The sequence below is a fragment of the Sebastes umbrosus genome, chromosome 21 (assembly GCF_015220745.1).
Source record: "Sebastes umbrosus isolate fSebUmb1 chromosome 21, fSebUmb1.pri, whole genome shotgun sequence".
Taxonomy (NCBI): domain Eukaryota; kingdom Metazoa; phylum Chordata; class Actinopteri; order Perciformes; family Sebastidae; genus Sebastes; species Sebastes umbrosus.
This window is the reverse complement of record NC_051289.1, coordinates 17,965,961-17,978,361: the sequence shown is the minus strand read 5'-3', so window position 1 is coordinate 17,978,361 and position 12,401 is coordinate 17,965,961. Positions and strand designations below refer to the sequence as shown.

The 12,401-nt window shown below is 42.7% G+C and overlaps 1 protein-coding gene across 11 annotated transcripts in view; it reads left to right on the top strand.

Annotated features, from left to right (window-relative positions):
• LOC119480584 (microtubule-associated protein 4) overlaps positions 1–12,401 on the top strand; it is a 123,971-nt gene that overhangs the window by 70,729 nt on the left and 40,841 nt on the right. For 10 of the 11 annotated variants that reach the window (XM_037756972.1, XM_037756977.1, XM_037756974.1 and 7 more), the window contains one exon: positions 1,338–2,771. The exons of the other annotated variant lie outside the window; for it this stretch is intronic. In XM_037756972.1, the coding sequence (XP_037612900.1) occupies positions 1,338–2,771 (1,434 nt within the window). The remainder of the gene's footprint in view (positions 1–1,337; positions 2,772–12,401) is intronic. 11 annotated transcript variants of the gene reach the window in all.

The following is a 12,401-nucleotide window of genomic DNA, read 5'->3' as shown; positions in this document are numbered from 1 at the left end:
ATGAGTAATCGTGTTAAATAATCATGATCTCAATATTGACCGAAGTAATCAAGATTATGACTTTTTTGCCAAATTAGAGCAGCCCTATGTCACAGGTAGGAAATTAGATTGCTATCGCCAGATGAGTGAAAACTTTGTTTGGCTGCGTTTTTGTATTTTATAACTGTACTACCTTTGAAACTATAAAGTAACCACAGTATATGCACATACTGTACATTGAAATGGCTTTTCTCTGACACTCCCCTAGCCTAATGAGGTTGCAAAACTCAACATTGAAGTCATTCTGATCCATTTGCCCGATGTCTTTTTCTGACTCTCCCAATTACTACACATACAGTATAGAGAGCAGAGTTCTGTCAGGGGTTTGTTAATATGAAATATGGCCCTCCAGAGAGTAACTGTACTGTATGGGGCATGACAGCTGCTCCACTTTAGCTCTTCTTCTGTATGTATTACTGAAAACTAGAAACAAACTGGGCCAAAGTAGCAGAACAACCCTCAGTGGGCAATTTCCCCTCTACTCTTGTTACCTCTCATCTACCTGAGCTTTATTATACACTGTCCCCAAACCAGGCCGTTTTAGTTACTGCGTGGTTGCCTGTAATTGACCTCCTTTTTATGGGACCATTAAGCAGTCTTTTTTGTTTTTGTGTGTCTGTCTTCGTGTCCATTGGAACACTGTATATGTACTACACGTCTGCACATAAATGCACACACACACCTGACTGTCGCTCTCTGTTTTGATTTCAAACAGAGCTCTTTTGCTGCCCAATAGTTTCAGAGTGAGCATGCTCCGTCCTAGACCCTGAGGCTGCAGTGAGTCAGCCTCCCAGAAGTACCACTTCTCTATATCATTTAATTCAATACTCCCCTGCATGTTTGTGTGTGTATGTGTATCCTCTTTCCTCCGAGCATTCATTCACTCAGCATTGACACAGAATCATTTTTAAGACTTGAAATCCAGCTTCGGATGGACATTAGTTTGGTTGATCAACAAAATGCAGACATTTTGCTTGTTTGACTAAAAGGGTGACAGATTAATGAAAGAGAATACAGTTCATATCTACAAAGGGTGTAGGGATTATGGCTCGGGTTTCTGGAACAACATGCACCACCTCTGGCCTTGGATTGAATTCCTCCAGATGCTTCTGTGCTGTGTGCATTAAATGTATGTGTACACTTTCAGTGTCATGGTCTTCTTTGTTATATTGTTTTTTGTCTCTTTGTCTGATACATTCTGAAGTTACTTTCTGTTTGAGTTAGACTAAGGGAACCAATTCATATGCGCATACCCATCTCCCCCAACTTTAAACTCTCCCCTCTCCACCCACAACAAGGTGCCTTAGGCGACTGCTGGCCGGAAGAGGCTGGCTGCCTGCCGACAGACCTCCCTTTCAGCCCCAGTGTCTCCACGGTGATCAGTCGCCATGCCGGCCATCTCGCCGTCAGCCCCGACGAGCCACCCGACGGTTGGCCTAGCCGAGAGAGCACTGCCTATGCTGGAGGCGACGAAAGGGAGGCAGAAGGCTCAGACCGAAAACAGAAGAGGAAGAAGAAGAGGAGACAGAAAGATGAGGAGCACCTTGAGAGCAGGAGTCCTCCTGAGGTGCAAACACAGGGAGAAAACACTACCCCAACAGAGGAGTTCTACAGCAGGATCGGGCCTAGGCGGGATAGAGGAGATGGTGGCTGGGAGGATCAGCTGGGGAAGAGTGGAGGAGGCCGGGGGAAGAAGGGTAAGAGCAGGAAGAAGCTTCCCGAGGAGTGGGGAGTGGCGGCTGAACCGTTTGTCCCTTCGGCCGCAGTGATCTCTCAAATCAAAGAGGAGGTGATGGTGGATCTAGGGAGTTCTGTTCAGGCAAACACGGAGGCCTTCGACATGGACACCAGCCGGAGCCCCTGGAAACAGGAGATCTTCTCTGAAGAAGGCCTGATCCCCTCCCCCCTGTCTCAGGACCTATTCTCCCCAACAGCTGCTACCCTCATCCCACTGGTCCTGAACAGCGAGCTGAAAGCCACAGCAGCTCCGTTCACTATGCCCTCCACCACCACCGACAGTGCAACACCTGGCAACTTCCCCATGGCTCCTCGTCCTGATGATCCATTTGACCTCCTGATGGATACTGAAAATGCAAGTTTAGGTGACAGCAGCCAGGCCTTTTCACCTGGTGGTGATGTCGTCGACAGCGGGATGTTTGATAATACCAGTTCCTTCCAAGAGTTTTGTGTGCAAGGCATGCCCGAGGAAGACACCTCTGCTTTCAGCCCGGCCTCCCAGCCGAGCCCGGGCGTTCCCCCAAAAGGCGAGGTGTTGGCCTCGGCCCCACCTCTCTCACCTTCAGATTCTTCATGGCTCCTGAACGACTCCAACACAAGCGGCAAGAGCGATTTATTTGACTTCAGTGACGTGAGTGCAGCAGGTCGTCCTTCAAACTTAGGGCTGTCCTTCGACACTCCCAGCCCAGCCCCTCTCCGCTCCCCAAAAACCACGGCGCAGGAATTCCAACCCAAAGAGCACAAAGATGCCAAATCAGCTCAGAAGCAATCCAAGAAGTCTCGCTCTTCATCTTCCTCCTCCTCTGTAAAGAGTCCCACATCCCCAGGAGCAAAGAATTTCCCTCCACAAGCATCCCCACTCGTCAGCCCTTCTTCCCCTCCATCTGCCACCCCAGGATCTGGTCTTAACCCTACAGCTAAGCCCTTCTTTCCCAGCTTCGCTGATCCCATGGAAGAACCAGCAGTGGTCCCTCCAGTTGCCCCCATCATCGAAGGTTGGTTGCAGTCAGCCCTGGACAAAATAGAAGTTGATTATAGAGTAACTAAAAAAGAAAGACGAATGGTTTATTGTTATGCATGGTCTTCTCATCCAGCTTGAGTCCTACAGATTTCAAAGGCTGGTTTGGGCAGGATTGATTGCTTGGGTGTCTTTTACTCATTACGGTTAATTAGACCTTTGCATGGACAAATTTGTCAAAACACTTGGCTGGGGCTTTTTGGCTTGTCCAATTTGGACTGTTTCTGTGTGACTAACGCATGGGCTCAAGTGTTGACCAACTGAGACTGTGGATTGGCTTGACTTTAATCTGTGAGTATCTCAATTCCCGATGATGCACTGCTGGGATGTCCTCATAATTAACAGTGTTGCCGTTGACGGGTGTGCTCCTACTAACCAATCACGAGTCTTTCTCCTTATCAACACCTCTAGACACCTTCACCAAATCCAAACCAACCTTCTCTTTCTCTTTTCTGTCTGGGTTGTACGTGTTAACACTAATCATGCTCTGTTTCCTTTGCATCCAGGGGTGAGGTGTCACTCTATCTTCTCTCTTGTCTGTCCAATTAACTCTGTTTTCCTCACTAGCGGCCTGATTCTTTATAACTTCTCTTAGAAAAGAATGTTGAAGGAAAAGGCTTTGTTGGTGTCATGTTAACTCTCACTCTGTTGTTATGCATCAACAGTGTCTCCTGAGCATATAACTTTTCAAAAACATATCAAATGGTAATTGTTGTTTTTGTCGATTTTGCTTTCCATGTTCCGTGATGATTGCTATCTTGGCTGCTACTCAACCATAGGTGAGTCCTATTTTAATTCCTGTTGTGGCTTTGTTGTTTTTTTTTCATGCATCATTATTGAGGTTAGTCACTGGGATGATTACAGACTGATTGACAGAAGACACAGACCGCTGAGTGCTGCTTCAGTGCAAAATTGCTCTTTATGAATTTTATGGTTAGGATATCAGGGCGCAGAAGACGTCTGGTTTTGGTGATGATGTTGTCCTTTTGGCTTCATCGAGCCATAATCGGTGATGTGCACAGGAGCAGGTTGCTCCACTTCTCTTCCAACCCTTAACCTACGTCATGAAATTTGGGTGATGACCAAGAGAAATTGGGGATACATGTGGCCGAACATAGTGTCCTGTGCAGGGTGGCTGGGTCCCTCACATAGAGGAAGGGTTGGGAGCTTGGGCAAGAATTAGTACTAAAAAGGATCCAGTTAAAGGCCTCATGAGTAGGATCATGATAGAAAATGTATAGACTCATACAAAAATAATCCCTCTCAATCATCATTTGACGCACTAGAAGTGTGTGGTGGTGTCTGTATCTGCAGAAACCCTGCCCTCTGCCTAGATTTCCTCTTTTCTTTTCATTTTACTGTGTTCGGGACATTTCTGGGTGTCAACCCTAATAAGAAGACTCAAAACCGAGTATACGGCTGGACCGTGTATGGTCAGTCTGTGAATTTGTGGGTAAATCGTTACACAAAGAGTCAGCAGTACATGTCCACCAGGTCCGACGAGTATACTAGGGGACGCGCTGCTCCACTCAACTGGCCGTTCAAGCGGTGACGTTGAATGCACCTGATTGGTCCCTGGTTTTCTGCTCTCCGTTTCAAACAGGAAACAACGTGGCGGCCTGCTCGTAAACTTTCTCTGTCCTTTCTCTGTCCAGCCAAAAACATAGCGACCAGGTGCCAGATTGTAAGCACGCCATCCAAGAGGAAGCTACGAAAATGGCGGACCCCGTGCTGAAAAAAACGCAAATATAGCGTATACATATAGTGGACATTTAGTGAATGTGGGATTGGCTTTCAGCCGCTGGCGAGCACCATATCCCTTGTTGTGGCGGGAAGGAGGGGCCAACATTGAATTTTGTGTTTACAAAACGCAACCGACGAGTCCTACTCATTGTGCCTTTAAGGTGTTTTGGGGCATATGACGAGGATAGAGTTTTTCATTGCATGTCCATTTGGGGGAGACTCAGGGGCAAACTCAGAAGGTGCTGGAGGGATTAAATATCCCATCTGACATGGGGATGTCTTGGGATCTGCTGGGAGGAGCTGGAAGAAGGATATCTTGGCCATCTTACTAGTTTTGTAGCAGTGTGACTCATTAAGAGAAGGGTTTCATCAGACTGGGGGAATAATAATGTTTGTGCCGCAGATAATCAGTTAAAAATAGAACCATTTGACTCTTGTGTGTCTGATTTAAGTTGAGTAAGAAGATTCGAGGGAGAGTCTAGCGGGAGCTGTTGATCGGCATCATGTCCAGCTCTTGTTTTAACGTAGAATGAACATGTAGCAGTGTTATTCGTTAGGAGAAGAGTTTTCAGCAATTGGGAAATAATAATGTTTACAGTAGCCAGAGATGGGAAGCCAAAAATAGAAGAGATTGACACTTTGTGCTTTAGTGTGGGAATGGGTGTGTGGCTGTGACCTGCATATGCATTTTGGCATTTGTGCGCGTGTATGCGTGAGTGTGTGTGTGTGTCCGTCCTTTTCCAAAGGAGCTGAAGTGTTTTTGTGTGTTGCTGTGATTTATGGAGATGCAGAGTTCCAGAGGATTCATTTCCTTGTCCTTCCTCTCAACGCTTCCTGTCTCTGCCTCCCGTTGGAGGCTGTAATGAGGACTGAGTAAGCCTTCAGCTCTCCACAGGAACAGCAGAGTGTCCAACCTGGCTATTAAGCAGCTTTGATCAATGCCTTCCACAAGAAAAGGAAGGGCTTGCATTTAGCGTTTTTTGCCACTTCCAAGTAACACAGATAAAAATACATCGCAGCTTTGCGGATGAAACATCTGCTGCCAGAGCATGTTTGAGTCCATGTTGCATGCGCGACATGACAGCAGTGAATGCCCTTTATCAGATTTGACATACATGATGTGCACACACTGTGTTTTGCATGGGGTTTTTGGGTACGTGTATGTGCGGGCTTGTATAAATGTGTGAAAGAAAGAGCAAGGCAGAGTGCTGAGTGCAGCTGGCTCTGTCTTCCCTCTGTTTAATGAGACCTTTTGTCAGTGTCCAGGGGTGGGTCTCTGTCACCTAGAGTGGTATTTAAGCCTTGTACAAAAGATAAGAAGGCATGTGGAGCACAATAAAGAGCAAGACTTTGGAGGGTTACACACAGCGGAGTACAGTACGGTGAGGAAAAGGGAGGCACCATAAACCATAATAAATTAGAGCTGGAAACAAAAAAAAGCTTTCTGATATTTTAGAGAGCAACGGAGGGATGTTCAAGAGGGGAACGGGGATAGAAAAATATTGTTTATGTACCACAGGAGAGAGAGGCAAAGGATAAAGAGTGAGGCTGTGAAAGACTTGTGGGAATGATAAAGGAATATGAAAAGTTGAAAAGAATGCTGACAGGGAATGGATAAGGATAATTTATAAATCCCTCTCGTAATGGCAGAGAGATAAATATATATATATACAGGAGTAAAAGTAAAAGGGAGAAGCCTTGATAGAGATGGAGAACGATGTAAACCTTAGGGAAGGTAATGTTTAAAATGTTAAGGAAAAAGATAGAGGGAGAAGTATTAAGCCTTGATAGAAAACTTGAGAGCGAGACACGTAGACCAATGTGGACAAGGTTGTGACAGGGGTGAGGGTCAGTGTGGTGGTAGATCCAATAGAAAAAGCCAGCAGGCAACCAACTGAAGCGGAGACTTACTTCTTATTTATCATCGTGTATTTTTTAGATCTAGAAAAACAATTTCGTGCCTAGTTTTCTGTCTAGCTTATTATGTCCCTATGAGGCTATTAATAGAAGCCAGAGTACAAAGTGTATCCTTCTGACTGCACACGTCAACCATCTAGCCATCTTTAAACTGTATATAAGTACGCATGCATCACCCACACATGTACAAACACAGAAAGTACATATGTGCTGTGTATTGACTATAACTTCTAGTGTAGTGGTTCTGTTGGCTAAAATGACATAAAATAGACTTAAAGCTTTACTAATTAATATTTTTATATTAGAAATAAATCAAATGATTATGTACGTTTGTGTTGGTTTTGTGCCCCGATATTTACTGTTTTGGTTCAGTCTCACCACTCTTATCAACCTTGTTTCCAGCAGCAGCAGGCAGATGTTTTCAGTGAAAAAAAAGCTCTAAAAACTCACCGTACTCTACAGCTATGATCGGTCCCAAAAAATATCAGGCTCGACTCTACATGAACCCGCATAGTTTCTGTCCAAGCTCGACCTGAACCACAGCAGCCGCTTTCAGCCCGAGACCAAAACCTGAATCTCCACATACATATACTGTATATGATATTAGAAAACATTTTACAAGCTAAAGTCCCTTTGTGTGCGCCGCAGCAATTGCAAGTGCAGTTTTTTGACCGCAGTGAAAAATGTTGTTTTTGAAAGGCTAAACACCAACAAATATGGATTGGAGCAGAATATTTCGTTAGATAAAGCGAATGTTGTGAATTTTGGAAATGATTACATCTAGAGTCGTTTTGGTCTTAGTCGACTAAGATTTCTTCAGTCAATTAGTAATTTTTCATGCTGAATAACTTATTTCCAAGAAAATTGTGAGCACATCTCTGGTAAACACAAGATTTAAAGTGGTGCTTTTGTGTGATACTTTGTGGAGAAACTCAGTTTTACGGATCTGACGATTAAATCAACAATGTCGTCTAACAATTTCTTTGGTCGAGGACAGCCATAATTACGTCTATCGTTTTTCAGTAAATCATGACTTTTGGACTTTACAACGCTCTGGAGTTTTTGGAAATGTTTGGATCACAAAAGTCGGAAACAATCCTATGCAGCAACCACTGGAATCTGACTCTACAAATAGTATAATACTAATAATATTAGTGTAGCCTGATATTTATCTGCAACTGTGCAGAAATACCAGGTTTAAACAGAATGAATAGACGTGCAAAAACAAAGAGAACAGCTCAGCATTCAAATGTTGATTTAGATTTGAATGTTAACATAATGACCAGGAGGGACTTTCGGGCCACATTGCAACATCACCCGTTCTCCTCCAGCACCAACACTACTCCTTTCTCTCTCAGACAGAGTTAAAACACAGTGAAAAGACCAGAAATATACCACCTGCACAGACACACATACAGCACGAACTTTTGAGGAAAAACACGAATCCTCAAAAGGCAGGCAAGCGTGAATATACTGTATCAGCGGTCTATTTTTACCACATAGTGCTTTTCGCTGTTGTTTGGGCTCCTTTCATTGGGGAGCTGGCTGTTAGATGGTAGCCCAGAAGGGACATTTGTACAGTATGGCCCCATCCCTGAACTGGGGTGAGCTAATGCCTTTTGACGGCTTTGGGGGAAGTGTTGGGATTTCGCCTCGTTGGCGCCACTGTAAAAGACAACAGCTAAGTGTAGGACAAGATTGTGAGTCACTCTGGGTGATTTTCTAAGAAGATGTTCTGTGCTTCAGCAACAGATTGAACCCATAGAGACATGGCTCCAGGCCAGCAGTGTGGGATGTGCTTAACATTTCAAAGATTTTGATATTGACATTTTAAAAAGGCAGTTGTATCAGCTCAGTCACTGGAAATGTCGGTGAGTTTATCTACTGCATGGAAAACAGCTATGAATGTGCAGCACACGCCTTGTACTTGTGTTGATTTTGTGAGATTTATTGAGAGGATTTAGGCTATTTCAGTATTTTTGTGACAAATGGTTGTCACTACTGTATGCCCAAGAAGCATATTGGCAACATTAGGTCATGGTCGTACAGTCAAAGGTTGTTCCAAAAATGTCATTTGTGTTTCATACGCTCCAAACCCACCTCTTCTGACACGGATGATCAAATCAATATACATCTGCATCAGACCACGAGACAGACAAGTTATTGTTCTTTCCAGTTGGGATATAATACTAAAGGTCTGGCTTTTTCAAATGGCACAATTTCATCACAAATAAACAATAGTGAGATAGACAATACCAGCTCCATGCTTCAACAGTACTTAAATAAGATCTCTGATGGCATACTCCACCCCAAGAGTAATTCCTGCCCCCCACACCCCTTTTTAACTTCTAGGAATCAATTGCATATCCTGCTGGTTCAAGCACCACCCAAAATTCAATTGCTGTTATGCAAATTAGCTATCAACAAAAAGTTTTTTTGTGTTTTATCAATTATCAGCTCATTAAATGTGCATTGTCAGTCGTTATAAGCCTCAAAGATGTGGGTCAGTAGGGGCCTGCTACACCTACGACATTTTAAAAGGGAAAACGAAACTTAAAAGCAACACGTTTTAACACGTAAAACTTAATGAAATGTTATGTTTTGAACACAAACGAAACAACTTCTTTAGGTTTAGGCAAAGAAATCCAGTTAGGTTTAGGCAATAAAACTACAACTTCTTTAGATTTAGGCAATAAAACTACAACTTCTTTAGGTTTAGACAAAAAAACAGTTATGTTTAGGCAATAAAACTACAACTTTTTTAGGTATGGCCAATAAAACTACAACTCCTTTAGGTTTAGGCAAAAGAAACATTACACTTCCGTTTTTACTCCAGTCATAGTTACTACGGTCGCTAGAGAACGCTGTCGTCTTCTTTTATTCCTTCTTTTGGTCATCGCCCATGTGAATCCATGATAAAAATGTACTAGTAGGTGTAGCAGCCCCTTCTGACCCACATCTATGAGGCTTATAACCATTGATAATGCCCATTTAATGACCTGCCAAAAAAGTCCTCCAGAACCACAGAAAAAACTTTATAAAACTGTGTTGACATGCTGGATACCATTCTCCATCACTATTAAATCAACCATCAGTAGTTGAAATTGGTGGAGTTGCTTATTAGTGTAATATTCTGCTACCCTCTCTTGCAATGATCCCATTCGACATTTTTTACAAGAGGCCCCTTTTCCAGAAGTTTACTCCAAACTTGTGCAAAACTTGAGTCGAAAAGTTTGCTTTGCTATCACTGAATACCATAGATCTATATACGTAGACTATACCCATATAATTAATCTCTTTTGTCTTCTTCTAAAACTTTTCCTCTGTAAAAAGAACTTGACCTGATTTCCAATTTGGTAGAGCAACTTAATGTTCTGAGCTTTGCTTAGGCAGCAGGTAGAAACAAGTAGGTCTATACTGTACAGTATGTTTTCAGTGTCCTGCCAAGATAAATCCAAAATGTCATCTTTGCAGGGATTGATAAAGAAAGTCCCTAAATGTGTGTTATATATGTTACAAGGTATCATTATAGCAATAGCTTATAGGTTCTATTAATTCAGCACATACATTTTCAACCCTTTAAATGTTTTTAACCTGTCTCACAAAACAGACAGGCACTTGACTCTTGGCTCTTTCAGACACTTCCATTCAGCTGAAGACTACTGCTGCATACATGGCACGAGAGTTTTGTTTGCGAGCGTGTGTTTCGCGGATTCAGCTTACATGTAAATAAATAAAAATAGACGCTAAGATGAAAGCATCTGAAAACAGAAGAGGCCGAGCCGTTCCCCATGGCAGGCCGACTTCAGACAGACTGAGAGACTTTAAGAAAACGGAATGACAGGAAACAGACGGATCTGAGACAGAGGAGTGTCCAGAGAAACACGAGACTGGCAGAGACATGGAAAAAGATGCATGTAGACAAGTAAGCTGAGAGATAAGCAAACAGAGAGGCAGGGAGGTTTAGGAAGGAAAAGGATTTATGGCAGAGAGGTATACAAACAGATTCAAACAGGTAGATCTAAACTAAAAGGAATACTTCGTCCACAAAATGACCATTTTTATATCAATTACTCACCGCATGTTACCTTGAATTCTTGAGGAAAACGTTTTTCTCACATGCCTTCACAGTGAATTAAGAATCCAAAAACGGAGAAAGTCGTGATGAATTGAAGTAAATGGGGTCCAGGTTTAACAACAGCAAAACTATATCTTATATCGTACTATTTAAAACACTTCCGCCACTACTGTCTCATGCTTGCGCAGACGTGCTGTGATGGGATTAAATGTAAAGACAGGCTGAACTACAGACGCTGACAAATAAAAGGAAAAACAGGAATAAAAGAGTGCACATGCTTCATTACAGAAGGGCCAATCTCGGAACCCATCGGCTATCGGTACGATAAGGATTTAGCCTCTGGGGGTAACGGACAGTATTTCTGAGGTTCTGGTGTAGCCAGTGGATATCCGGATGACAAGTAGCCAGTTTATGCAAGGGGTGTAAGATAATATCGATACATGAGTATTGCGATATTGCTGTTATTCTGTCTTTCGGAGGATGTAGCGGGCACACTTTTGGAATCATATGAAACTAGGAAACCTAGGAAACAATGCATGACAACAGAATAGTAATTATTGTCTGTCAGAAGGGTGGAAATAGTGATGTTGTTATACCGCCGCAAAACAAAGTATCCTTCCCGAGGCAACTCACAACATAAATGCCTCACCAGAAGCTTTTGCTGCTTTTAAAAGGCTCTCAGACTCTCAGACAGATTATTAGACAGGTAGCACTGTGCGCTGCTTGCCCTTTATGCCTCAACAGCTAGAGGAAGGGTCCATTTAGCACCTTCGTTTGATAGAACCGTGCCCCAAAAAATCTGTGATTAGAGGGAAAAACACATAAACACACACACAACTTTAGGCAATTCATGTCATGTTGAAAGTCTTTAGGTGATAATGAAGCTATTAACAGCATCCTAATTTGTCACTTTAGTAATTTACTCCATTAACCTGATGTCATCACTGTGAAATAGTCTCACACAGATTTGCTTATTGTGAAGTCGATTGTGGAGGCTGGAGACTACTGCATTCAAGGCAAAATGTTGATAAAGGTCAAATTGTTATTTTAAAGTTTTCAGTGGTAGACAGATAGAGACGTGAAGTGCCTTTGGGGAGGGACAAGAGGAAGGAAAAGAACAGGGGGGGGAGTTGCCATAGAGACTAAGGATCAGTTAATGTTGCCCTAGGAACAGCAACAGATGCTGGAGTTAATGAGACGCTACATTGACAGCACACTTGCTGATTGTACAGACACACGGAACTAAGAAATGGACATAAATCAGTTACAACTCTACTGTGCCATTACTTCATGCTGTATTACCATTTCACCATTAACTACTAAATACTATTATAGAAATCAATCAATATATTGTTTCCAGTTGGATAATCAGTTATTTTACACATTTTTAAAAGCAACATTATAGTGTCGTAATAATAATCCTGACATCCAGTTTGCAGCTACCTGTAACCTAGCTGGTTGTCATTGACTACGTTTACCTGCACAAAATATTCCAGTTTCTGCCTTTATTCCGTAAAACAACCTACTAAGCTGTTTACATGGCTAATGAAAAAGAATATTCCACTCCCGTTTACATGCTGCCGTGCATACTGCGATTAACGTAACCTATGGCGGATTTGTTTGACTTGAATGTCCAGCAACACGTGTCAATTTCTGCTCGTTACATGCATATGTTATTTGAAAATGAATTTCCGTCTTCACAGGAAACAACTTGGTTAGATTTCGGCAACAAATCTACTGTACTTGGTTAGGTTTAGGCGAAAAAACTACTGTACTTGGTTAGGTTTTTGGAAAAGATCGTGGTTCGGGTTAAAATAACTATAGTTGAAATACTTGGAAAACTACTTAGTTAGGTTTAGGAAAAGATCG